General features: G+C 45.4%; 1 protein-coding gene across 4 annotated transcripts in view; it reads right to left on the minus strand.

Annotated features, from left to right (window-relative positions):
• Positions 1–27524, minus strand: part of ETV6 (ETS variant transcription factor 6) — a 240232-nt gene that overhangs the window by 114660 nt on the left and 98048 nt on the right. For 2 of the 4 annotated variants that reach the window (XM_007196063.2, XM_007196066.3), the window contains exon 2: positions 24475–24604. In XM_007196063.2, coding sequence (XP_007196125.1) covers positions 24475–24604 — 130 coding nt within the window. Of the gene's footprint in view, positions 1–24474; positions 24605–25150; positions 25323–27524 lie in introns of all 4 variants that reach the window. The other 2 variants (XM_007196065.2, XM_007196064.2) reach the window with 2 other exon arrangements.

Consider the following 27524-nt stretch of genomic DNA (forward strand, 5'->3'; position numbering starts at 1 on the left):
CCTCTTTCCTTTCTAAAAAAAAAAAAAAAAAAAAAAAACACAGTCAGCAGGCGTGGTGCCCTGCGCTGCAGCAGATGGGGCAGAAAGTGGATTAAACAGCTCCCCACACTCCAGAAAACTTCGGTCGAAAACAGATCATGGTAGCTTGGGACAGACCCGAAGAACTACAAGAAACAGAAACAGATCAGTACAATCAAGCAGTCGATGACACATCGACGTGGACACGACACGACCACAACGCTGGGGCACGGAGCTGCTCCACTAGCGGCTCACTGACCATTTCTTGGATGTGACGCTTGTGTGGTGGTTTATCAGGTGCCTCAGGTGCCCCAACAGGAATGTTTATAAATGCAGACAGAATCAACACGGGGAGTGACCTGAAGAGGACTCATAACCAGGGCGGTGAGGGTGTCTTCCGTTCGCATCTGGTGGGTGGGTGTCTCCCCTCTTGGGCTGTAAATTCCACGAATGAACAGGGAAATCCGGTTCACCACGGTTTCCGCGGTGCCTAACGTCTGCCTGGCACGTGAGGTGCTCAGTTAATATTTGTGAACACAAACTTTCGGGAAGATGTTTTAACAAGTAATAAAGAGAGGGGTGTCTATATTTTATTCACAGGATAACCTCAGCCCTCACCATGGGGCCTGCCGCAAAAAAACGTCTGGTAAACGTTTGCTGTGAATGGCTAAGCTTTCTTCTACAATCACGTTGCGGGGGGATTAGAACTGGCGCGAGGGAGAACGTCGCACACTGCCAGTCTCCCTGCCTCTGCCATCGTTTCTGTCACCACCTTCCAAGGTTCATAGTCCCGGGAACATCGGCCTTACCCTTCCAGATCCCAGCATCTTCCTTGACTCTCAATCAGTAACAGCTGAGCTCTAAAACCACAGTTTTGACTCGAGGAAACAAATGACCCTCAGGTGCAAGGTGACACGACCATACACGGGTAGAGAATTAGGGACACAGCACACAGTGAAGGCACCTAACCATGCCCAAATCTGCAGAGATCATGTCCTTATACATGGAGTTGCTAATCAGAGAAACTCAGTAGAGACCTACACGTAGGAAGAGGGAGAACTAAGTCCCTAGCCTGTCCCGTGGGGCCTCTGTCCTCTAATGCATAGTCCAGAATTCCCAGGGGCTGTCTAAAGCAGCACCTTCCCTCAGTCAGAGGCTACTTAACACGTTACCAGTTGTTCATTCCCCCCCCCCCAAGTTCCTTCGAGGGGCAGGGTGGTGGTTATGGTGTGATCTTCACTGTACTGTGGTTGGCATCTGGGCATGTATTTCGCCAGGTAAATTATGCTAGAAAAGGTGGTTAGTTGAAACAGGTCTTACCAGTACAATATTTCAGATCGGCTGGAGTTATATGGGCTTTTGTGAGATAAATGGACATCTGAACCCCATTTATTTACATTCATTTATTTGTCGTGGGGTGGGGAGGGGACACGCTCCAAGTACCAATAAAGTTCTGGGACGCCCATCCTGAGATGCAGACCGACCCTGTGATTTCCTATCTCCGAAGTGCTAGGACAGGTGTGCAGGACACTCTGATGATACAGCCTCAGAAGAGGGGGACCTGCCGAGGCCCTGTGCTGTCACCTCCTGAAGAGGTGACACCGAGGGAAGGCTAAAGAGAGAGGAATCAGCTGTTTGGCATTGGAGCCAGAGGAACAGCCAGTGCGACGGGCCGGGGAGCAAGGAGGCCCCGCGTGTGTAGCTCAGAACAGGGAGCAGAGGCGACCAGGCCTGAGAGGTGACAGCACAGGGCCTCAGCAGGTCCGTAATCTCTTCACCCAAATCCAGCCCTTGACTTTCGGAGTTCCATCTGCACGAGCCCCCGTGTTCTGATTGTAAACTCTCTTGGGTGGTTAAAAGGCAAGATCTCCATGCAGTTTCCCAGGTGGTGGGCTCTACTTCAGGCCCAGACGAAACAAGGTAGTTTGCTGACTAGGAAGAACATCACTCAACCCTGGACACGAACCTGCCCAGAACTTTCCAACTCACCCTCCTTCCTTATTTAACTCTCCCTCTTTCATCAAAAGCAAAACCAAAACAACCAACCAAAACACCTCTCCTTTTCCTTCCCATTCTTCTTCCATCGGCCATGCAGTTGGGTCCTGTTCCCAAAGCCCTTCCCCTCTGCTGTCAGGGCTCCAGACCTGCCCTCCTTCCCGTGACGGCAGCCGTCCAAACCTGCTTTCTTCACTTTCTCTCTCGTTCTCGGTGGCAGCACCAGAAGACGAAGGAGGACACATGTCAACACAGCAGCAGGCCGCTCCCTTTCCCAGCTTTCAGGTCAAATACATCCTACCGCACCCCCAGAAACAGGGGTGTTTGCACCGTAAGCCACGGGGGAGGGTGCTCCAGAGAAACCTTGCCTGATAGGATTTCCTTCCCACACCTGGGCTTGAGATTCTGGGGTTTGTTTATTTGTTCTTTTGAGGGAACGAAGTATGCTCTCCTTATAAATACATGCTCTGTTTTCCTCAACTGCCATTCTTTTTCTATTAGATCCTTTTCTTCTGAAAGCCCTAGTAGCCAGAGCTTATGGAAAGGTGCTTTGAGTATAGGCTTAGCGGGATGGATCCATATAGAAAGTCTCCTTCAAAAGGGGTCATGACTCTCAATTATCTCTAAGCAGAATCAAAAATATGAACTAACATATCAATAAAATAATGCAGATTTACATTTGAACAGGGACAGCTAATGTTCTAGAATAGGAATTGTATAATAAAGAAACTGTGCTCTAAAATTCTAACTCTCCATCCTGTTCATTCTGATATCACTTCAAGAATTTTTCCATTTTCAAATACTACTCAGCCATAAAAAAGAACAAAATAATGCCATTTGCAGCAATATGGATGCAACTAGAGATTATCATACTAAGTGAAGTAAGTCAGAAAGAGAAAGACAAATACCATCTGATGTCACTTATATGTGGATCTAAAATATGACACAAATGAACCTACCTATGAAACAGAAACAGACTCATGGACATAGAGAACAGACCTGTGGTTGCCAAGGTGGGGTGGATGGAGAGGGATGGACTGGGAATTCGGGGTTGGTAGGTGCACACTATTATGTTTAGAATGGATAAACAACAAGGTCCTACTGTACGGCGCAAGGAATGATATCCAATCTCCTGGGATAAACCATAATGGAAAAAATATTTTAAAAAATGTATATATGTGTAAAAATTTTTTTTCCATTTTCAACAGATCAGACTCAGCACAGTTGATTCTCAGGCAAAAAGATCTTTACTAATATACATATATATAGACATATATACATGCATGCATATACATATATACACACACACACATATATATGTATATATATATATGGCTGTTTTAGCTCTTGCTGAACTAAATAAAAATTGTTTTTATGTCAACGAAGTAAACTTAAGACAAAGAAGTGACAAGGAAAATGGTAAGATCAAGATTTTTTTATACTTAAATCCTGATCATGGCAGTTCCTAAAACCAGTCTTGGAAGTAGCATTACAATGTGGACCATCTACAGTTCTTCCAACATGATGAATCCAAAATAAAAATTTTAGATTTTTTTTTGGTTAAAGATAGACCAGAGGGGGCTTCCCTGGTGGCGCAGTGGTTGAGAATCTGCCTGCTAATGCAGGGGACACGGGTTCGAGCCCTGGTCTGGGAAGATCCCACATGCCACGGAGCAGCTGGGCCCGTGAGCCACAGCTACTGAGCCTGCGCGTCTGGAGCCTGTGCCCCACAACGGGAGGGGCCGCGATAATGAGAGGTCCGCGCACCGCGATGAAGAGCGGTCCCCGCACCGCGATGAAGAGTGGCCCCCACTTGCCGTAGCCAGAGAAAGCCCTCGCACGAACTGAAGACCCAACACAGCCAAAAATAAATAAATAAATAAATAAAGTAGCTATAAAATTAAAAAAAAAATAAAAATAAAAAGATTTCCTTTAAAAAAAAAAAAAAAAAAAAAAAAAAAAAAAAAAGATAGACCAGAGAGAATCACAAGACAAGTTTAAACCGAGCACTACCATTATTAGTTGTTCTTTTTAACCTTGCAAAGTGTGGTAAAGAACTATTCTGACTTGGTGGTAGAAGGGAGCTGCTGGCTTGCTTTGGTTAATATCAAGTTCATTAGTTGCCTTATAAAGGAAATATGCACTTGCTTCCTTGACTCACAGTGGGTTTAATTCCCCCATAGCCCTAGGAATAAATTTCTTAGAAATTTCCCTTTGGGGGAAAAATTGGTCCCCTTTAAATGTGTATGACAGAAACCATCCCCCCAAATCACCCATCACCCAACTGCTCTGTGGTCTTGGCCACAAAGGATCTCACTTCAGAGTAGGCCCAAGCCCAGCGATGGGCACAGACCTGATCATAGAGAACTATCTTCACTGCTCTGACACCTTTGATCACTGAGTCATAAGATTCCACAGGGAAGAAATTATTGAATTATATAATTGTTCTTCCAAATTCACAAGCGTTCTCTTGTGGTTTAAGAGAAGTGACTGATTGCCGATTCTTTCTTCAAACTAAAAACCTTTTGTAACCAAGGCTCCAGAAAAACAAACTCTTCTGTTGGCTGCCCAGCCTCCAGATTTTGGTTGTTCATTTCAGAGATGAATGTTTAATAGAGATGAATCCCCCCTTCCACCTTTCAGGTGTTTGAAAGTTTCCATGCATATCATCCCAACATCATCACAGCTTTGACGGTGATGGGGATGACACACTGTATTACACTAATCGGCTATCTTTTTTGACTGTCAATGTATCATACTAGGGGCTTTCAGTATAGTTGGATGATTGACTATTACAACTGGTGGGAACTCAAGAATCTAGAAAGTAAGGACCTGCAGGTAAAGTAAGAGCTGGGTCCGGAGGCCAGGCTTCCTGACTCTAGGTCATACTCTCATTCCACTGCAACATAGTTCTTTGCTGTGAAAGCCTGTTTAAACCTCGTGTAAGTTTAGTTGAAATTCAGGAGAACACCATGCATTCTATGAAGAGTCTTGGTTTACTCAGAGGAACCCAAGTGGTTAAATAGGACATGTCACTGGTTATTTGAATTGAAACTGCATGATCAGAGCTCTGTAAGGAAGGGGATCGTACATCCATATTTCTTGATTTCTTCCCCTCTATTTCCTGTGAGGATCCACTTTCTCATGGGAACTTTAAGCTCTGAGTGTAGAGCTGTCACTGACGCCATGTTGATCTGTTACCATGGAGATCACCCTGGTAACAAACAAACCTGCCACTGTCCAGACACACAAGTGTCTCATTCTGACTCCCAGAAGGATTATTCTACCCCCAACTTTCCCCAGTTTAAAGTTCATCTCTGCTAGGATTTAGCTCTAAACTTTTGGAGATTGACTTTTAAATGTCATTAAAAGTATAAATACTCAGGGACAAGAAGTAAGGCAAGGATGTCTCAAGACTTTAACACAACAAAGTTCACACATAGCAACTGCTCCCTAGGTTGCAGTTATGAACTCAGTTATTACAGTACTTGACAAGGAACCAGAAGTAAAATGTCAGGGCAGGACACCATTGGAATTCCCACCTAACACTCATTGATCATCAGCAATGCACTGTTTATACAGTATCTACTCATTACTGTGAGCTGTGAACTGTTAAAGCATTACTGGGAGTTAATCCCTACCTTTTCAGAAACTGGAGTTCTTTCCTAGATGGTGCAGGTTGACGGCAATGCTGTCACCATCAGTCTCTAACGCAAAGACAAATAGACTTGATGTCTGTCATCAGTTAAAGCCTGTCAGAATCGCTCTGAGTCTTGTGCAAGTGGCCTGGACCAACGAGGAGGGTGGAACAGAGCCATTGCTTATTCTTTATTCACAAAAGTCAAAAAGGCTTGCTTTCTCTAGTGTAGAAAAAAGCGGAAAAAAAAAAAAAAAAAGCTACATTTGTGCCTGAGACCTCGGTACCTTTCCAGAAGAAGGTCTATTTTAATTTCCCCTAAATCTTAAGGTTATTGGCGGGCAGGCAGAGGGAGCAGGGGCTGTGGTGCATCAGGTTGACAGTGGATAGATACGACCTCCCTGTTAGGATTCCCAGGAGTTACAGAAGGGAAAGGGAGGCTGGGACTGCCAGACTCATGTTCAGAAGCTCAGGCTTCAAGCTGGGCCTGGACCACATGCAGACATGAAGTTCTCTGGTTTCACTTATGATGGGCAGAGGCAACTCCAGCTCCAAACAGTGTGAGGTGAACAAAGGAGGTGAAGCTTCCTTGCTCTGCACAACTAACGTTGAACCCGGGCCACCGCCTCGGTCCCTTGGGGACTTGATGGTCAGTGAAACTGTTAAGCACGTGGTTAGACGCTGTCAACTCCCAACATCCAAGGCCTGGCGGTCCACTAAGGGATCTGAAGCCCAGTGGATTCCCCCCTTGCAATGCTGCCAGGTAAGAAAAACATCCAAGGAATCATCCCATCCAAGGGACTGGGATGCAGGAGAGTGCACACCAGCTCTTACTCGAAACCTGTGCCGCCTCCCTGCTTCTCATGTCCAAACAAAATAAATAATCAACACAATAAATAATCAATCAATCAGTCTCTTCCACGTCTCCCAACTTCCTCACCAGAGGAGCAAAGCAGCATAGTGTAGATTCGGTCACAGCATTTCAACAGTACTTTCTTTTCTTCCACCTTAAGCCCAAATGGGGAATACAGTGTAATGAAGAAAAGGAATTTTTTTTGAAAGAGCCCAACGAAAGATTAATGTGAGAGACTGCATTTCTCTGCAGAAGTGACACCGTTTCTCCCCTTACTGTGAACTCCAAACAACACCTACTTAGTATTTTGCTACATTTGCCAATGTACTCTGAGTCTTTTATAATTAGACACCATCAAAATCGTATGTTTCTCTCAGATTTTCTCCAGGATGTTATCTGTGTTTTAAATATAAATGAATTTTTACCAATAAAGATGTTTAAAATATATATATATATATATAAATGAATTTTTAAAAATATTGTGGCCTTTATTGAAAAATAATTTTGAAAGTCTATATTCTTCGGGGAAGAAAAGTGAGATTAAGAATGGGAATGAGGAGGAGAAATTCCAGAGCTATTTTCATGATAGTCAAACAAGTAAAAAATAATAAAACAACGTTGGGCTTTAAACAATAGGGCACACACTGAAAGCTTACTTGTACAAGGAAATTTTAAAAAATCAAGCAGAATCAAGACAAAAAATGTTCTTTCTGTAGAGACTTAAAACATGTCCTTGGATGGAAGTTTTTTAGATATTTATTTCTCTCTTATAATTACCATTTACTGGCACAGTAGGAGCTCAGTAATTACTGGTTTCGTTGAATGATTATCCAGGTTTTTTCTTTCTGAGACTGATTTCCTACCTTTGCTCATCTTTGTATTCCTAGCCCTGAGCATAGTGTCCCTTCAAATCAATGCTTCTCGAATAGAACCAGATTTGAATTTTCTTCCGACCAAGCCCAGATAGCCACAAACAATATTTCCAAGAAATTTCACAAGGAAAGGATGCAGTCTGGCACTGGGCACTGTTCTTACCCACCTGAAACACGGCCAGCAGACTTCTGTCCTATTTTGCAAGGTGTGGCCAGAGCTGGCCAGTGAGGTTCTAGGCCAATTTGGCCCCAGGATGAACCCAAACAGGTTCTCTTCCAGAGGCAAAGGGCAGGGCTATATTTGCTCAGTTTATGCCCAGATATATGATTTTCCACACTGGAAAGCTGCAGGCTTTTCTGCCATTACAAGAGCATGACGACTATGAGGTTAGTTTTGTTTCTTTTCAGGGACGCGGTATAGGTTTAACTCCACTTCTACGCACTGAGATCAAGTTCATAACAATGGACAACACAGACGAGATGCACGGAAGAACACAGGTTTGGAAGCAGACAGACCTGCGCTCAAATTCTGACTCTACCACTGACCAGTTCTGTGTCCTGGAGCCAATTACTTAACGTTTCAAAGCCCTAGTTTCTGTATGTGTGAAGTGAAGATAGTATCACCTACCTCTCAGACTCGTCGGGAGAAAAACATGAATGAGACGATTTATTAAAGCACCAGTAACGCACAGTACACACCCCAAAAACATCAGCTGTTTTGTTTGGGAACTTCCCTGGCAGTCCAGTGGTTAAGACTTCACCTTCCAATGCAGGGGGTACGGGTCGGGGAGCTAAGATCCCACATGGCTTGCAGCCAAAAAACCAAAACATAAAACAGAAGCAATATTGCAATAAATTCAATAAAGACTTTGAAAATGGTCCACATCAAAAACAAAAGAAAACAAAGCATCGGCTGTTTTGACTCAAGGCTAGACTTGTCACCATTTTGCATCTGTGATCTTCTAAACGGTATCTAATTTTTCTAGCTCTTTGGTTTCGTCAAATCAAAAATGGGTGCTGACAAGACTGTTTTGAGGCAAAATTAGTAATAGTCCTTCACTCATACAAACGGGAGATGAGGCGAAGAATAATGTGGCAGTCCTAAAATTACATATCAGCACGTAATAAAACCTAACTGGCAGGACCAGTCAGCATCGTGCCCTCTATCTTGGAAGCCTATTTGGACAAGGATACCCGCGATGGGAACGGCTGAAATAAACAACCACTTGGAAACAAACTGAGTATTCCCTGGAGCAGCTGGAAGAAGGTAAACCAAAATCCTGGGACAAGTTCTCTTAAGGGAACTGCCACGTTCAACCCACGACCCTAGTAATCTTCAAGTCAGCATTCACTCAGAAACACCCCAAAACAAATTGCTATTGCTGACATATCTGGCAAGCCTCAATTATTTTCCTGTTTACGTCAGATATACTAATTAAAAGTATCTAGCTTTCTGATGCAAGTTTCTTCATCAGATAAGCTGTTATACAGGGAATATTTCTTCCTCACTCTTCAGAATAAATCCTGTAAGCAAAAGGCAGGGACCTCTTAAAACTGATTACACAATGTCAGAGTTGAACAGAACTTATTCTAGTCAAAGAGTTGGACTTTCCCCAATTTTACAGATGAACAACTGAGGCTCAGAAAGGTTAAATAGCTCGCCCTGATCTACAGAGCTCTTGAATGACAGCCAGGATTGAACCCTGCCCTCCTGACCCCAAGTCCAAGATTCTTTCTGCCACACCACGTGACCCCTTCTAAACTTCACACTTTGTTATGTTCCCCCGCAGAACCCAAGCATGCCGCACACATATAAAATCTCTAATAAACATCTGCCAAACTGACCTACAAATTCTACAATTCTGCTGTTTCAACCTAATATGGTATTTCAATCCCCAAAGATCCCAATAGTGACTACAGAAACAGTGCTATTTGGCCAAGGCTTTAGAGGAGTGCATGAAGTGTTTTTGAAATCATAATCTAATTTCCTCACGACAGTGTGAAACAGGTGTTGCTGTACCCATTTTAGAGATAAGGAAACCGAGACCAAGAAGTTAAGTGACTCGCCCAAGGTGACACTGCTAGTTTTATATTGTTAGAGCTGGCGCTTGAATTGAGACATCTGATTCCAAAGCCTGTGCCTCTTCTACTTCATTAGTTTAAGCCTAATTAACACTGACCCCAAATAACACTTCCATCGTTCCCTCTCCTGGTCTGCTCCATAAACAAGGAATTTAATTCATAAGGCGTCTTCATGTCAAGTTAGAAAACTTCAGGCTGACTAAACTACATAAAATTATAAGTTCAGGTATAAGGACATCATCCGCCCAGCGCAGACCCTCATTTTCTTCGATAAACCAGACTTCAAACCCAGCTCCCAAGACCAGAAGAGCACTTACATTTACTGCCTACAAGATTTTAAAGGCCAGCCTGAGGAAATGGCTGCATTTTTTTTTTTTTAACCCCATTGCTGAAAACATCTTCAATCATTGCTTTGTGTCAAAGGGGGAAAGAAAGAGGTCATTTCTGTGGGTCTTGGCAGCATGGGGCTCTCACAGAACCTATAAGGCCTCCGTGTAGGTCAGGATTGGGTGAAGCCACAAAGAAAGGCAGCGAGAGAGAGATGCTCCCAGCCTCCCTGCCGGCTGCTTCGAGAGCTGATAAAGATAGAGATGGTGGCTTCTAATGGCAGGGGTGGGAGGAAGGGGGTGCGGAGGGCTGCGAGGGAAGGTGTGGGGGGAAGGATATAATCCAGCATTCAGAAACCTGTCAGGATGGGATTTATTTTTGTTCTGTGAGGGAGTATAATAGGGCTTTGCCTGCACTCTCAATAGCTGTTTTGAAGTGAACCCGGCTGGTATGTCTTTAATTTGTCATTTCATTATGAAACTGTTTCCCTTCCAAGAAGCCTTCAAGTCAGGAAGCTCTGTCTGCCCACACAGGAAATTCCTTTGCTTCAACTTCCCCAAAAAGGAAATTTCCCTCAGAAGTGAGCCCAGCATATGCCTTTGAGCAGAGCTGTTTCAAGAAACTTTGGCAGCTGAGTCCTGAAAACACCCCTGGCTTGCTGGCTCCGACTGGGAGGCTGGGATAAACAGTGTGGCTCTCTCCCCCCAGGGGATGGGGACCCCATTGAAATGGTCCCTGGCCCCCCTCTTCCTCCCTCTCCTTCATTCTCCTGAGCCCTTGTGCCCGCCAGCTCCCACCATCCTGAGCTTTAATTCTCCAAGTCACACCCAGAGCTTTAACTCTCCAAGAGGGAATCCGTACCTGTCACTTTCATCAAGAAATAGGCATCCCTGATTATTTTTAACTGTTAAATTTTGCAGAATTATTTAACTTTTTAAACTCTATACATGCATAACTTTGATTTAAAATTTTAAAATTAGTGTTAGGGGGCTAATCTGAAGAGGGAACAGAGCTTGCACTGTTTGCACAGGATTATTTAAAGTAGAATTTGAGGTAATTGTGTGTATTAATCCGCTTCTTCCAAAAGGCGCAGACTCCAAAAAAAAAAAAGAAGAAGAAAAAGAAACAGGCATCTCCGAAGACATACCTACATCACACACGGGCACTTCAACACAAAGCACCCATTCTTGTCCTCAAGCCCACACACACTTAAGATTTCTGGTAGAAAGACTGCAGAATTTCAAACGAAGAGGGTGCACAAAAATAAAACAGCCAGTTTTAGTTCCTAAAGCACTTATATGGCCAAATGACCTTTTATCAAGGGTGGTGGGTTTTTTCTACACAAGCTTTCCTGGTGAGGATTTGAAGTAAAACATGGACAGGGAGAAAATATCCCAAACCACAGCCTTATAAAAATTAATCTCTCAGACATACTGTGAATGACTAAGTGGGTGAGAGCACAGAGCAGCTGTGCTGAAGTGAAGAATAATATATAATATTTTATGAAGCTTCTTATTAGTACAGAGGCATTAGCAGAAAACTGCCAGACTCACAGTTAAGTTTTTAATTATCCATTTCAAATCACTTCATTAAAAAAAAAAAAGTTGTGAAAAGGAAACGACGCAGAAACCTAAAGCACAAAACGAAGGAGTGACACTGAACTTCACAAACTGTATCACAAGCGATGAGACAAAGAGAGACACAGACAGATGAGGAACTAAGGCAGCCCTGGATTTTCACCCTGTACTTAAGACTGAACTTGAATGGCAGAGCGATAGGGTCTGATCTCATTACACTCTTCGTGTGCCAGAACTCAGTAGGGATATTATTTACCAGGAAGCAGAGAGATATTTAAGGGACTAGCAAGACTCCTAGAGCCCACTGAAATCTGAATATATTAACACTGAGGTTTGGGGTTGTGGTGGATGCTTTTTTGTGGAGTGGATTTATGATTTTAGTTTAGTGAATTATTCTGTTTTTCTAAAATTTATGAGGTTTTAACCACAGTTGGATCGCAGAGGGGGATCCAACACTATTTTTCAGGTTCTTAAAGAGAATGGTCTAGGGACTAGGTCTTCGGCTCAGCCTGGGAAGAAAGGTGTAGAGTGGAGGGTCTGACCTGCTCGGCCACCTACTAGCTCTGGGACTTTGGCCAAGTTCCTTAAACTCTTTAAACCTGACCTTTCATCAGTAAAGTGAGGATAATAAAACTCAGTTCATAGCTCTGTTGTGAGGATTAAATGATATAATCCGTGTGAAAAGTCCCTACCATAAGCACCGAATAAATGGAAGTTATTGCTCCATACAGAGAGCTCTGAGGAATCTTTCTCCCAAGACCACAAACCCAGCTCCTCATACAAGCCACCCACCCCAGCCAGCCCCTTCAATTTCCACACAAGCCAAGATGTTCCTGGCCACTTCAACTTGACACTTGGATTAACAGCTCCCTTCTACCTGTGCAAGCAAACAATTAGTCATCCCCAAGGTAGAGACATTTTGGTAAGAATGGTTGAAAAGCTTAAGGGTTCAGATTTACACCCCCAAGTTCACTACTCCTCTCAAGAAAATGCAGATGGCTTATACATTCTCACGTTGACAGTGAGCTAGAGAGGTCCAACATTGTTTGGCCAATAAGGATTCTGGCAACGTCTTGAGACCAACAGCCAGGCAGAGTAAGTATCAGATTATTCATCTTGGTCTCACAGGTCCAGGTTCACAATGTTTTGTCTACATCAAGGGGTCTGGATTTTCCATCTAATCTTATGTCTGTCTCCTCCAAGGGGAAGCCAGCCCCCAGCAAAATCATGGAGTTTATTTCCAACTCAGCCCCCTCCCTTGACCTTCCATGCTGACCACGGATCTTCTGTTTCAAAAGATTCGATTTGATAAACTAATTTTCATTAAGACATTCAGGGACATAAGGTGTTTATTATCTCTATCCAAGGTATCCTCTGCTATCATGACTATTTTCCTTTTAAAAGTGGAGCTAGGTGGAAACAATGCCTGATCCAAATGGAATGTACCTGAGGAGAATTTCAGGTACCACGGTAGTTCACCATGGGAAATATTCAAGCGCGGGGCGCTCTTGTATCACTGCAGCTGAGTGAACACACACTCTGCTGAAGCGTAACATGGGCCCTGTTCACGGACAACGATAAGCCCTCTGTCCTGGACCCAGAGTAGCAATGTCTGGACAATACAAGTGGAGAAGCTAGCCGCTTTCTGAATCTCAATACTCCTTCAGCAAACAAAGAAGCACCAGACGAGAGACGGTTACAAAGCTGAGTGTACAATGCCAACCCTACGATACCCGGTTGTACTTCTTCATCTTCGTTCCCTGCATCACTCTGGGTGGCAGGAGTCATCACAGAAGCTCCATGAAGCAGATGTCTGGAGTAATAGCTCTGAGACAGTCCCAACCAAATTCCCCACCCTCCACACACCCAAACATACATGCACACTCATTTGGATTTATCTGAAGTAGAATTTTTCTTTGCCCAGGAATCAAAAGAAAAAACTTCTTCTTTTGTAAGGCCCAAACACATTTTCCCTCTGTATAGATTTCTCTGGGTCTCTGAAGTACCTCTCAGCATGATCAGAGAACTACAGGAGAGTTTAAAAGGGCGTTTATAACCCATGACTCTCAAGTGGGGACTATCTCTCTCAGGGAATTTCTACTTTTGTGTTCCTAAAAGGCCTCTAAGTAAAACCCCAAATATCTGGATGAAGAGTTGAATCACAGCCAGACTGTAAGACCAGCAAGAAGCCCACACCACGCTTGACGGAATTGCAAATAGGGGAACACGAACCGTCTGTCCAGGGTGGGGATTTTGTGAAGTGGCTTCACCGCCACATGGCAGGAGAAGTGAAAAGAGTAAGTGTGAGAGTACAGTGCTGTGAGAACAGCGGTGTGGAAGGAATCAGAGTGAAAAAGAAAGGGAAGAAGTTTCTCCCCCGCTTTGTTGACATCTAATAGGAAAATATGCCCAAGACAGAGAAACCCTCCAACACATCAGAATAACAGGTTTGTGAACCTGCCTGGCCATAGGGCTGCTTCCTGAATTCAGGCTCCTGAGGAGAAAGAGTCATTTCATTTCCCCAAGAGGGTTGGCACCAAATCACTGGCTCATATTTGTTTCCCTGCAAAGAGCTCCTGATATTGGTGACCCAAGAGCTACTTAAGGAGGTAAAATAAAACCCCTCATCAGCTTGGTTCACAAATCACTGCTGCTTTGGGCGATTCTTTTCTCCCTAATCCTACACCCCCTTTTCGCAGCTTTTGGCAATAAGTGGATGATTCGAGTAACTAGCTCAGGCCCTCTATTCAGAAATCATTCCTTGGGTGTGAGCTTTCATGCCCAGGGGACGGTATAAGTGTCACGGATTCTCTCTGCTGGCTGTGCGGATGGAAATGTACTTTAAAGCGCAGCATCAAAGCTTTCACTTTAGAAGCTGAAAGCCTTCATTCCCTTGCCAACTGGGCTTTCTTCCCCCCGTCATTAATTAATGCAGTATTAATTGTGCATGTGCGATGGGGCTGGCGGAATGAGGGGCGTGTGGCCCATCTGTGCAGATCAGTTGGCTCTGTACAGCCCGAAACCCAGTGGACACCACCTACAGAGGGAGCAAAATGCAGACTGTCGTTTTTTCCAGGTTACAGGAAAGGCAGACAAGCCCCCAGCTGCCGAGGGAATTCCCACAAATCATGCAGTTGGGGTCATGGAGGTAGTTACCAGAAGTCACACCTGTGCATAATGCACTAGGCAAAGAGCCCAACTCACAGACGATTCTCAGGCCAGAAGGGGGGCTTGGAGAACGGGGGAGCAGGCCTGCGGTTCTGCTGTGAGGTCCTGGGACCCAGGGGAAGATGCGAGCGGCTGAGGCAGCCTTCAGGAGACCTGCCAGGCGGAGGAGCTGGCTCGGGTTCCCAGCCCACAAAAGCATTAACCGATCTCCATCACGGGCAGCGTAGGGAAGCACCCAACGGCGGCGGCGGCGGCGGGGGGTTGAATTGCTGTATTTCCTTGCAGGAGGGCATCCTCACAAAACAATCACAGCTAAAGTCGGGGACGATTGCCTGCGTCATTAAAATACCACGATCTGCACTAAAATGTGATGCTGAGTGCTCGAAATCAAGTGAATGATCACCATCCTCAGCATTTACAGATAATGCTGCACTGCTGCTGTGCCTTGTATTTCTCTTCTGGAATTAGAGAACACGAAAATGTCTGAGCGGGAAAGAGCCGGTGATTTTACACACTCAGGCCACTTCGCTTCACAGGCGAGGAAACCACAACCCTGGGAGGAAGAACGAGGTGTCTGAGACTACCCCACCCACCACGGACCACGCTGGGCCAACTCTCCGAGGAATGACCCCAGACAAGAGCGTCCCCTGCTCTATGACCCTGCAGTAGAGTTTCCCAGGACACGGGTCAGGTGGGTAAACCAAGGCAGCAACACATCCGACAATTTTTCCGAAGAAGCGTGTCAGATGAACAAAAAGCATTAGGCAGTGAAACGGTTTAATTTGTGAACCCAATAATACAACCATCATCCGAACACATCACCTTTCCTACTGTTTAATAATAACCTGGGAGGTAGATTATCTCTTTAAAAAGATGGAAAATCGTGGACAACGGGCACCTCTTTTCACTTCATTTGATTTTGTTTCTAACACACCAGCATTTATAGATACGTGAAAATAAGTTGCAGACATCAGTCTCCAAAGAGGATTGAATTTGAAAATGTATCTTCCTCTAAGTTCAAAAGATAATTTAGCTTTGGATAATTAGCTTGGATTTTCTCCTTCTAACCAACAGCTAGAGGGACATGGCTTTCAACAGTTCCTAATACTTTTAAAGAAGCAACATGGTGGAGTGCATACAAGTCTGGGTTTTGGAATTAGATCTGGATTCAAATTGCGGCTCCTCCGCTTGCTCTCTGTATGACCTGTGGCATGTGATTTACCACTCGGAGCCTCAGATATAAACAAGATAGAATATCTACCGTGTAGCGTTAGTGATCATTCAGCATAATACATACATATACATATATGGCATCAAGAAAGTGCTCAATAATCGGTGATGACAATGATTTCTTATTCCACACCCTATTGCAACAGAGATTCTCTAGAGTGGTACCTTACATACAATGGACCTCAGGATGGCTCTTAGGAGAAGCAAAGCTTCTGTAAACTGGAAGGCGGGGTATAATGACAAAAAAAGGAAACTGATTTGCAAAGGTAAGCCACTCTTGGAAAACAAATGGATAATTAAACCCTAACACTCACTGTTACTTCTAAAGTGGAGCTACATAAATGCCCAATAGCCCTGTAATATTTCTTAAGATAGACCTCTCAACACTCACCTAGGTACCTTTTTTAAAAAAAAGTGATTGTTACCTCTCTCCTTGCAAACATTCCCCCCCCCCCTCTTTAAAGCGAACCACTTTAGTGAAAGCCCCCAGCCCAGAACAGAGAATTCAGCCCTAGCCAAATTGGTGAAACAACGTGTTCCCTGCACAGCCCTGCACGGATGAGAATTTTCCTCCCAGGTATCCTATCTGCACCCACCCCACACACAGAGCTCTTTATCTAGGGTCTACATCTGCAGTCTGCATTTCTATTACTGAAATCTTAGCACCCCATTTGAGGCTCTTTCTATCCAAGATCTAGAGGAAACAGAAATAGAGAATAATTTCAGAAGAATGGGGTTTGGTCCACCTACCAAAGATGGAGGCAGTAAATATCAGGGCGGGGTGACTAATTATTCTTAGGAATCTACAGTCAGCATGTGGTCAGAGACAGGGACCATTTAAGTCTCTCAAATCCTGCCCCACCTCGCTTCTGAAGAGACCAGGAAAAACAGTCACCCTACCCCAAAACACACATAGATGGTTCAGGCGACTGAATCAGAATCTTCTGATGGCAACAGTGAAATCAGCAACACCCGAAGGTCCTTGGTAACACTGACCTCTGGAAACGCATAAAGATGAAGCAGGCAAAGTCATGCCTGTCAGAAACTCCAGGAGTCTGAGCTACTGTGAACTCAGGCATGAAGCAAAATGGGAGAAACTATCTGTTATTTGAAGATGGAAACTTGCTCACATTTGTATAGACTCAGCCCAATCAATATGCTTTGTGATAATGGGGAGGTCGTGGGGAGGAACCTAGGGAAGCACAGCTCCGAGTCAACATCGTGCTGAATCTTTATCACACCAGCCAGCGAGTGTTAGAGAGATACGTGTGAGGCTGGCCGCTTAACTGATGGACGGGGAGTCCCCAGTCTGCAGAACCCTAATATGCCAAGAGAAAGACCACAGGGGTACTGATGGTGGGGAAAATCCAAGGGGAGATAGGAGAGAGGACAAGGAAGAGATGGAAATATCATTTCTTATTTCCTGTTGTTCAAGTCTATTCATAGAATGAGCTGGTTCCCATAGACTTTTCTTCTTAAATGGATCTTTCGCTTCATCTGTCATAAAACTTCAACACTGGGTGTAGAATGGAGCCAGATATCTCCAGGCTCATGTAAATATCCCACAGCACCAGGTAGGAACAACCCATAGCCAGTGACTTCCAAATGTCTACTTCGGAATTCCAAGGAAAGTGAGAGTCTTCCCCCCAACTCCCTGCAGGACCGAAGCCACTTTGTCAGAGGAACTGCCTTAAATGTACACGGAGCACACGGCACTAAATGTGAAGTGAAGGAAAAGGTCGATTGACCTCTGGTTATATATTTTTTTTCTTAAAAAAAAAAAAAAAAGACATCTATAAATAGCTGCATTTATTGAAGCTGCTTCCTTATCAGGAAGCATGCAGCTAGGAATTAACGTCTGCCTGCATCGGAAATTCTTGCAGACAGCAAACCCAAAAAGGAAATTTCCCTTCCAAAGCATCCTGGCTGTTCTGTTGTGGCCTGTTTTTTCTCTTCGAGCTCTTTGAAGCAGCTACCCAGGGCCCTGTGTGGCTGGAAAAGCAGAAAGCCTTTGAGCACTTGAAAGTAAAAAGTGAAGGACCCCTAAGGAAGGCTTGAGGGGCACAAAAGAGAAAATGCTGGTGGCTGGCCATCGTGTTAGAAGTCACGACTGCTCTGTCAAGATACTGAGAAGGAAGTCTCCTTCCCCATGTCCCTGCCTCAACTCTGCTGGTGATGTCACCGCATGTCACAGGCAGCTGTGTGGGGGCCGTTTGGGGAGCCCTGATCATGGCTGAGGATGGGGGAGCATCTGTCAGGTCTGAGGAGGTGGGCAGGGAAGGTTGAAGAAGGAGACGGCAGATTCGGGCAAGGCCAGGGAAGAAAGTAGTTCCAGACAGAGGTACAGGTACGGTGAGGGAGGTAAAGGCCCTGGGATGGAGTGCCCCAGAGCAGAGCCAAGCTCCCGGAAATCACAGAGTCAGAAAATAAAGCTTCCTTCATTGTGACCTAGGGAAATCAGTCTCAATATGTGCAGACAGAACTCCAGGCCCTTTCTTTAATGAAACAAGCAAGCACGTCCATGCTTCTCTTGGCCCTTGAAAGGGAAGACGCCCCTCCTCAACACACGATTTACCAGTTGTGGAAACTGAAATAGAGCCTCATGAGTTCCTGGCCACTGTTCGCCAGGCACTGTGCAAGATGCCACATGCAAATTAGCTCTGATACTTATAAGAAACCCTCATCAACTATATTTCAATAAAAATTTTTTTTAAAAACCCACAAAAAAACTCAAAACAGACCAAAATAAAGTTGCTAAGAGAGCAGATCTTAAAAGTTCTTATCACAAGAGCAAGAAGTGTAACTATGTGTGATGATAGATCTTAACTATGATGATCTCCAGGCTCATTTCACAATACATACATATACTGAATCGTTATGTTGTGCATCTGAAATTAATATGTTAGATTTCAAAAATATTTTCCGTATTTTGATAATCATTGTGATTATGTAAGAGAATATCCTTGTTCTTAGAAAAAATACACAGACATACTTATGGGTAAAGGTAAAAAAAAAAAAAAAGAAAAGAAAAGAAACCATCATCAGTAGGTGTTTTATGAAATCTGAGCCTTGGAGAGGTGAACTCATCTCTCTAATACAGAGAGAAAGCCCTGGGATGCCAGCCCGCTCAGGTCTGTCGGAACTCAAGTCCTTTATATTGCTGTGCTTTTTCAACCAGAAACTCCGAAACAGCAGTGGGCCCTGTTCCCAAGAGGCCATTCCTGATGAAATGCCGGGGAATGTGGGGACTTGGGTGGGCCCTTCGTAGCCAGCGCTGTCCTGCTGGTGGCAGAGAGATACTGGATTTTCAATCTCAGCTCACTAGAGTAAAGAGGGAGGTGCAGGAGGAATGCGTGAGCAAAACTGAAATAATTATCCATGGAGACAGGCCAGCCTGTTGGGAGGTTCAGCACAAACGAACGGTCAAGCGCATTCCTGGGGCCCTAGCTGCTCCCACTCCCCGCATCCACGGCTACCCAGACGCCAACGGTCAGCACTGCCTCTGCTTTCAAGTCCGGGAGACTCCGCCATTATGTTTTCTCCTAAGAAGGCTAAATGGTGACTTCTGCAATAGAAATCACGTTAGATTCTTCACATGCCATGTGAATGTGAACAATTCAGTGCAACTATCTGAGCCATGGTCATCTCATCCATAAAAGAGGATTAGTAACACCTAGGACTGCTGCATGATTAAATGAAACCACATATATGAACACATTTTGTTACTTATAATAATATAGAATACTAACTAAGATTATACTTAATTCCCATTTTTTTTGCCTCTTCTTTGGGAACGGAAAGAACTTGAACGTATATAAAATTGTTGGCTGCTCCGCTCAATAGCAAAGAGAGGCACTGCATCTCTTTTCACTCTCCTGGCTCTAACCGAGCTTTGCTTGTCTCGTGACTGTCTTACACTCGGTCACTCTGCTGAGACTGCAAAACTGCCCAAGGGGGTGAGCCACGAGGTAACGTTTCCAAAGGAAGGCATTAAATTAAATTATTAAACACACGCGCAGGAGCAGTAATGTAAGAATTCTGAAAGATTCACAAGGAAAGGAAGGAGAGCCAAGGGACTATTTCTGGTGTTCCGACTCTAGAAAACTCTGAGCAGCTATTATGGCTATTTATGAACCCGCAACGTCATAAACCGTAACCCTATTAAATGTGATGAATGAGTCCTGGGTTCCGATTTTTAAATACCAATTCACAGGAATTTTAGAAGAGCAAACTGGCACTGCAAACGGCAAAGGCTTTAGGCAGGCGGCATCACGTCAGCCTGTGATTAGAAGCAATTTTGTCGACTAAATGCGAGATGATTCTGTTAAAAGGAATTTAATAAGGAAGAGGCGTTTAGCGATTTAAATTCTGCCCCATGCATCTGAAATACACGCATTGTGGTCACGTGGGCGGCCCGGGGCAGCGCGATTTGAGGCTATTTCACAGGGCTGGCATCAGCTCATAAGGCACCTTTTGCTGCCCCCTCGGCACCCACCAGCCATGAGTTTAGAAAAAGTGGTCCCTGGGCAGACAAACAAGAGAGAGTCTCTCCTTCACACTAGGAGGGCCCAGGGAGGCCCTTCACCGCCCAGGGAATCAAGAGTGATCTTCTCCAGGCACTCTCGGGGCGCCACGGTCCTGTAAATGTTCTCAAGGTACCATGAAAGGTTTACGTTCCCTTTAAAGAATGGAATTTTTCTGGACTTCCCTGGCGGTCCAGTAGCTAGGACTCCATGCTTCCAAAGCAGGCAGCGCTGGTTCGATCACTGGTGGGGGGGGGGGGGGGTGGGAAATAAGATCCCACATGCCGCGCGCAGCCAAAAAATAAATTAATTAATAAATTAAAAGAATGGAACTTTTCATTTTCACCTACCTGCTGTAATTGTCACATTTCAGCTCTTCTAGCCTCAAGCTTTTAAAACAAAATTTAGTACCCTACATGGAAGGAAGGGGGAAAAAAAAACCTTTCTATCTTCTCAATAAACAAACTTGTGTCTGCTCTCCTGGTGCAACAAGGAAGTTCCAGGAAGCTGCCGCAGGACTCCTGGGGGTGCGGAGGGCAGGGAGGAGGCCAGACCAGGATGGTACGGGGCTGGCCCTTCTCCCATCGGCTCCCCCTCCTCTCCTTGGCCCAGACTGCCCCTGCCTGCCCCTTTCAAGTCCTCTAGCATCACCACTTCGTGCTTGCCCCAGTTATCGCTTTTGTTTTTGTTTTTTTTATCAGAGGCAAGTAGAAAAGCCATTACTTTCTACTTCTCAACAGCTTCCTAAGTTGTCACACTGTGTCTTGAGCTTGCCCTGTGTTTGCAGAACAAAATGGTGAGAAACCTGCAGTACAAGAACCTTAAATATTATGATCCCTGCCTTCCGCCCTAACCAGGAAAGGCTATCTATTGATTTAAGAATGAAAGCAGAAAAAGAAAGGGTTAAGAGAGAAAGGGTTTATCTGGAGATCAATGAGGACAGAGGGCGAAAAGAAGCCACTTGGAGGCATACCAGTCTGGTGAGTATCTCTTTAAAACAAGCAGCTAAAAATGCTTTCAACCCAGCAATACCATAAATGTCCTGCTGCTGTCTTGGCTTTCGGATTCTTCCCCGTACTTTCCATGAGCATTCCACTGGGAATTGTCTGGAATCCCAGATTCAAACAGCAAGAACCCAATTCCCTTGTTAGAATATTTATTTTCTTTTCGGTTTGGAAACCCAGCTGGGATGCATCCTCAAGTATACGACACGGCCTCAACCATCCTAGGCGCTCCAGGAGACGTTTCTCAAACAGCACGATGGGCAGCCGAGTGCTGGAACAGGACAGCGAGGCGGGCAGCTCAGCCTCCTGTGGAAAGTCCCAGCCGAGGACAAACAGCCAGAGCCTGGGAACCTCCACTTTCAGAGGATTCATTCCAGATGTGGGAACAAATGGTGTTACAATAGGGCTGATGCAGATTCCAAGGAGGGCTCTGAAGTCAGGCTGCCAGACAGGAGCATTCAGGCAAAATCATCACCACGACCTGAATCCCTAACCTAACAACTGATTATGTTCTAAGGCCGGCAGTGATGTGCTATAGTTCTATGTCTGATAATTCTCTACGTGGGCATCCATCCACCCATCCATCCATCCAAGGGAGATATGCAAACTATTCAACAACTGATCCACCAGTTAGAACAGATTCCAGCCAGAAACCAACCCTCTGGCCACATCAGTGAATAGCGGCTAAATGTCAACCCTGAATTCATCCATCCATCCAAGAAGTACCTATTAAACACACTTACATAATGGCCTAATAGATAAAAGCCCAGGCTCTGGAGTCAGACAGAACTGAGTTTGAACCCTGACTCTATCTCCTACTGACTGTGTGACCTTGGCAGGTTACTTAAATTCTCTAAGCCCTAAATTCCTTATGTGTGACATGGATATAACAAAAATACCTACAAGGATCGCTGTGAGAATTAAATAAAATAATTTCCATAAAGGACTTCACATAGTGTCTGGAAAGAGGCATCCCACAATAGCTATTAGCTACTCTGACTGTGTGCTAGGCACATGGCAGGGCCTGACAAAACAGTGGTAAGCAGCACCGCTGTGACTCAATGAGGAAACTGTCTACCCAAGAAAAAAATTAAAGTGTTGGTATGGAAGAAACAGTTCCAAGTAGGGAAAATGATATCTTAGGTGAGATCATAACATTTTCAAGTTAAGAGGGCTGTTGAACATTCTCCTGTCCAATCACAATTCTGTATGGTAGGAAAACTGAGTGTTAGGAGGACTGACTCGCAGTCAAACAGCTAGTCTAACAGCAGAACTAGTTAAGAATTACAATCTCCTGATGGTCAGTTCGTTGTGTTTGTTAGTTCGTTTTACCATGGTAACTTTTTATGGAGAGGCAGTTCTATGGTAAAAGAGCTTACATGTGTGAAGTCATCCAGAGACAAACCAAGAGTTAGGGTCTTTTTGGGGGCTGGGGGATGGGTTGTGCCAAAGTACAGGAAGGAAAAGCCATGAAACCTCAGCCTATTTGGGACAGGAGTTCATTATTTCTTTTTCTCTCTTTATGGAGACTTCAGGCTCCATAAGGGCAAGGAGTGGGGTCTGCTTTGTTCGTTTCTGTATCCTGGCATCCAGAAGAGTGCCTGGCACAGTGCAGGTAATCAGTAACTATTTTTCGAACGAATAAATGAAGGAGATTAGGTAGCAGGAGTGCTTTCTCTGCATGGCCTGAGTATGTTCCACCCCAAAGTGAACGGTCCTGAAGTGAACAGCTTGGTCATAGAACAGCTTGGGGAGGAAAAAAAGGCTATTAGTGGTCTCTTTCCCAGGCTGTCTGCTCACAACACTCACTGGTACCACAGAACTCCATTTTGCTGAGTACAACTGTGCCCTCGATCACGACCAGGGCACCTTCACAGTCCCAATCTCTTCTTCAAAAGTTCAGTGTGGAGGGGGCTTCCCTGGTGGCGCAGTGGTTGAGAATCTGCCTGCCAATGCAGGGGACACGGGTTCGAGCCCTGGTCCGGGAAGATCCCACATACCGCGGAGCAACTAAGCCCGTGAGCCACAATTACTGAGCCTGCGCGTCTGGAGCCTGTGCTCCGCAACGGAAGAGGCCGCGATAGTGAGTGGCCCACGCTTGCCGCAACTAGAGAAAGCCCTCGCACAGAAACGAAGACCCAACGCAGCCAAAAATAAATAAATTAATTAATTAATTAATAAAGTTCCTCTTTAAAAAAAAAAAAAAAGTTCAGTGTGGAGAAGAGGGTAGACTGAAGCTGGAGTGTGCTGACCCTAGTATATACCAACTTCGTAAACACTGATGGCTGCAGCAAGCTGGAGGAGGGGAAGGGTTCTCATGGCCCCCAACTCCCTGCAAGGATCCCGGCCACCATCGTCACTGTCGGGGAGAAGGGGTACGCCAGCAATGCACCCCGAGTACCTCCCAGCATCACAGTCATGTGATCTGCCGAATTAGCACAGAGAGAGGAAAGAGAAGCCTGCATCCTCTCCCCACTCTCAGCAGTCAACCTCCTGCTTTCTGAGAAGGGATGGACCAGGAGGGGCAGAATAACCTGGGAAGCACAAGCACGCCCGGAAAAGATGGCAAGTACAACTGGGCCACCATTCAAGTCATGAGGAATCAACTAGGGAAGGGCCAAGGTGACCCCCACCCCCACCCCCGCCCTGCCATGTCATGTCCTCCATAACCCGGACTCGTGCCCTGAGGCTGTCAAGCCAGAGAACCTGGCATTTTCTTGGACACCGCGACCAGGGTGGCAATCAGGTGATGCATTCTCCCCGGCTGCGCTCGGCATGCCGGATCATCGGGGCTGGGTGGCAGCTCAAGAAAGAAAGACAGAAAGGAAAGGACAGGCGCTGGGTGCTTTGGAGCCTGGCCCCAGCAGCACAAGTGTGGAGGCCCCGACGCCCTGCTGAGCTGCAGCGGGTAGTATGTCATAGTCAGAGACGAAATGAACACGCAGAGAAATGACAGCCAGGAAGCTCAAGCTTTTCAAAGCCATTTGCAGGTGGGAGGGGGCGAACGATGCCAAAGCAGCTTCGGGAGGTCGTGGGAAAACCATCTCAGAGCGCGCCTCTGCCCGGCTTGCAGCCCCGCCTCCCCGGCCCGCCCCCCGCCCCAACAGCGGTCGATCCTTCTGTCCGGCTGTCGGTCCGTCCGTCCCGTCCAATCCCCCCCGTCCATCCCCGGGCGCGCGAACACTCACGCAGGTGCGCGGGCAGGCGGATCGAGTCTTCCTCCATCCTGAGCGCTCGGGGCACTGGCACATGAAGCGGCGTCGAGGAAGTGTAACTGGGCACCGGGCTCTCGGGGGGTGTATATGAAATCCGTTCCTGCTGTTAAAAAGAAGGGCAGCAAGAGGGGAGGGGGGAAAAAGACAATGAAAGCCTGGAACTGAGGGTTGACATCCGCGAGGGGGCGGGTTCGGGGCGTCTGGGCGCTGGTCCCCTCTCTAGACACTCTGTGCAGCTGTCTTTCAGATCGCCAGCATCAGGGATTTGTAACAAAACGCGGGAAAGGTTTAAAATCGGGCTTTTCCTTTGCACTCGGCTAAATAGGTGTCCTTTTTTTTTTCCTCTCTCTCTCTCTCTGTACTAGTTGTTTGTTCCAGTAAAAAGAGGGGAGGCAAGACCAAGGGAATGAAACAATATGTCTAAGAGAATGGCGTTAAAGACTCCTCTCTCAAAAATTACTCTTCCGGTCACATAATTAACGTCACCAATACATTAAAACCACCTTCCCTCTTCTCTGGCAATATCCCCATCTTCTAATCAAAGTAGGATTCCACACTCAGATCCAATGAGAGGTGAGCCCAAAGTGATGGCTTATAAGTTCGAGATTTTAGTTAATAAATCTGCGAGCAAGATTTGTCTATCACCTACCTATCTCATGACACAGCTACCACCACCAAAAATCTCCAGTGTTTCATTTTTCCCTTCATCGCAGGGAATTATCTGCCACATCAACAGTTATCTCCTTGTCCCCTCATGCTCCATCTGAGAATCAATAATTCCTTTCCTTCTGAAGCATTTCAGGGCTCATGCAAAGAATAACCTGCATTTAAGGAAGTATGGTTTAATAGAAGATTCTTACTCAACTGACAAGGAAAGGGGGAGGGGAGACCCAGCACATCCACTGTTTAAATTCAAACAGGCGGCGTTTGTTAGATCAATTAAAACAACTGGATGGGATGGGAAGGATTAGTTTTAAGTTAAAAACGTGGCAACTAATGGCAAGAAACCAACTATGGTGTACAGCGGGGAGAGGAGCGCAATTTGCATCTTAGATCGACGAATACCAACTAGTTTGACTTGCAGTCCACACATAAACACAACTTCTGTTAGTTTCTGTGGTTTAACAGGGCAAAGTAAAGTGGGACACACATGGTCCAAAAATAAGATGGGGCGGGAGGAGATCGGTAACATGCCGTTGTGAAAACAAAAATCGAGCAAAAGAAAATCACAGATTCAAATAAAACGAAAGGGGTGTTTACGTTTTGGAAAGAGTTCTCTAACATTTTATACTCCATCAAATATGCAAAGGGAAGCAGGGGAGTCCCCCAGCCCTGTAACCAAACTGAAGCTTCTCTTCTGCTCATAACCTGGAAAGTTTGGCAGCTGTGGCAGGAAGTTTCGATTTTAAATGAATATATACATATTTTTGTAATTTCCGAATGGAATCACAATACCTTCCCTGAGGCATCCTCTACCGGCAACTAGGGCCTTTGGAATATTTCTGTTTAAACATACATCCTAAAGTTTCCTGGTGAATTTCTTAATTAAGGGCAGACACATACACCCTAGATTTCATTTCTGGATCAATGGAGACGTCCTGTGAAAGGTCACCCAGAGGCAAAACCTTCAACTTCACTTTTCTTGAACTTTACCAAACGTCACACATACTCTGAGTAACTCTAACTTAAGGAGGAGTTATATTTTTGGTGTTTGGCTTGGGGTTTTTGAGGTGAAAAAGTCAAAGACATAAACACACATATGGGAAACATACGAAATCTGTTTAGGGGTTTTTCAAGGTGAGATAGGCTTTTTTAAACATTTTAAACATAGTCTTTTTCTAGTTTAACAAATTCTCCATACACTTCAACCCTTGAATAACACCCCACTGCCACCCAAGTCCCAATATACATCTCGATATCTTTATCTACCGTTACTTTATTCCCAGAAATAGCTTTCTGTTTTGTTAGGGTTTTTGCAGAACTGAAACTGTTGATGAAGAAAACACGGTGCAGCCAGAGAGCTTTCAAATGGCATGCCATGAGTGTGAGAAAAAAAGAAGACGGCATTTCCTAAGACGGTGACTTTCTCTTAAAGCAAGGAGAAACTTACAAGAGCCTATAACTAGTCCACAGGAGTGAGGCCACCTCTCCCCGCTCCCTCACCCTCACCAACTCCATCAAGGATGGAGCCCTCAAGGCAGACTTTACTTTATTTCGTGGGGAAATAGACCTCCAGCCTGCTGATAAAAGAGTCAAGCTAGGGCTTCCCTGGTGGCGCAGTGGTTGAGAATCTGCCTGCCAACGCAGGGGACACGGGTTCGAGCCCTGGTCTGGGAAGATCCCACATGCCGCGGAGCAACGGGGCCCGTGAGCCACAACTACTGAGCCTGCGCGTCTGGAGCCTGTGCTCCGCAACAAGAGAGGCCGCGATGGTGAGAGGCCCGCGCACTGCGATGAAGAGTGGCCCCCGCTCGCCGCAAGAAGAGAAAGCCCTCGCACAGAAACGAAGACCCAACACAGCCAAAAATAAATAAGTAAATACTTTAAAAAAAAGAGTCAAGCTAGGTATCACCTTTAGAATGTATATATTCTGACTTGCTAAATCATCGTTGTGTTGCACCTTCTTTTCACTGTACTTTCTTTGCAGGCAGCCCCCTGTGTGTTTACATTTGTGTGTGGTTCCCAGTCCTTCCTGCTACACTCAACGCCACACTTCAGGGCTTGCTCTCGGATTTTTACGCCACACCCACCCCCCCCACGTCCAAACAATTCCAGATGAAGACAACCTCGCTATTTCACGATGAAACCTGTAAAGAGAAGGCCGGACACCGAGTGACTGTGGAACTTGAATGCCTCTCACTCCTGATGATGGATTCCGCTCAGCAACATTGCGACACCCTAAGCCTGGGATGGGAAGCGCTTTTCAAAGGTTTCAATGAAGAGATTTGTCAGTAACAAAAGAAAGGGTGGGTATCTTGACCAAGAGGGGGAAAAGCAAAATGTGCTTCTAGGGTCTTGAGCAA

The sequence above is a fragment of the Balaenoptera acutorostrata genome, chromosome 11 (genome assembly GCF_949987535.1).
Source record: "Balaenoptera acutorostrata chromosome 11, mBalAcu1.1, whole genome shotgun sequence".
In the NCBI taxonomy this organism is placed as follows: Eukaryota; Metazoa; Chordata; class Mammalia; order Artiodactyla; family Balaenopteridae; genus Balaenoptera; species Balaenoptera acutorostrata.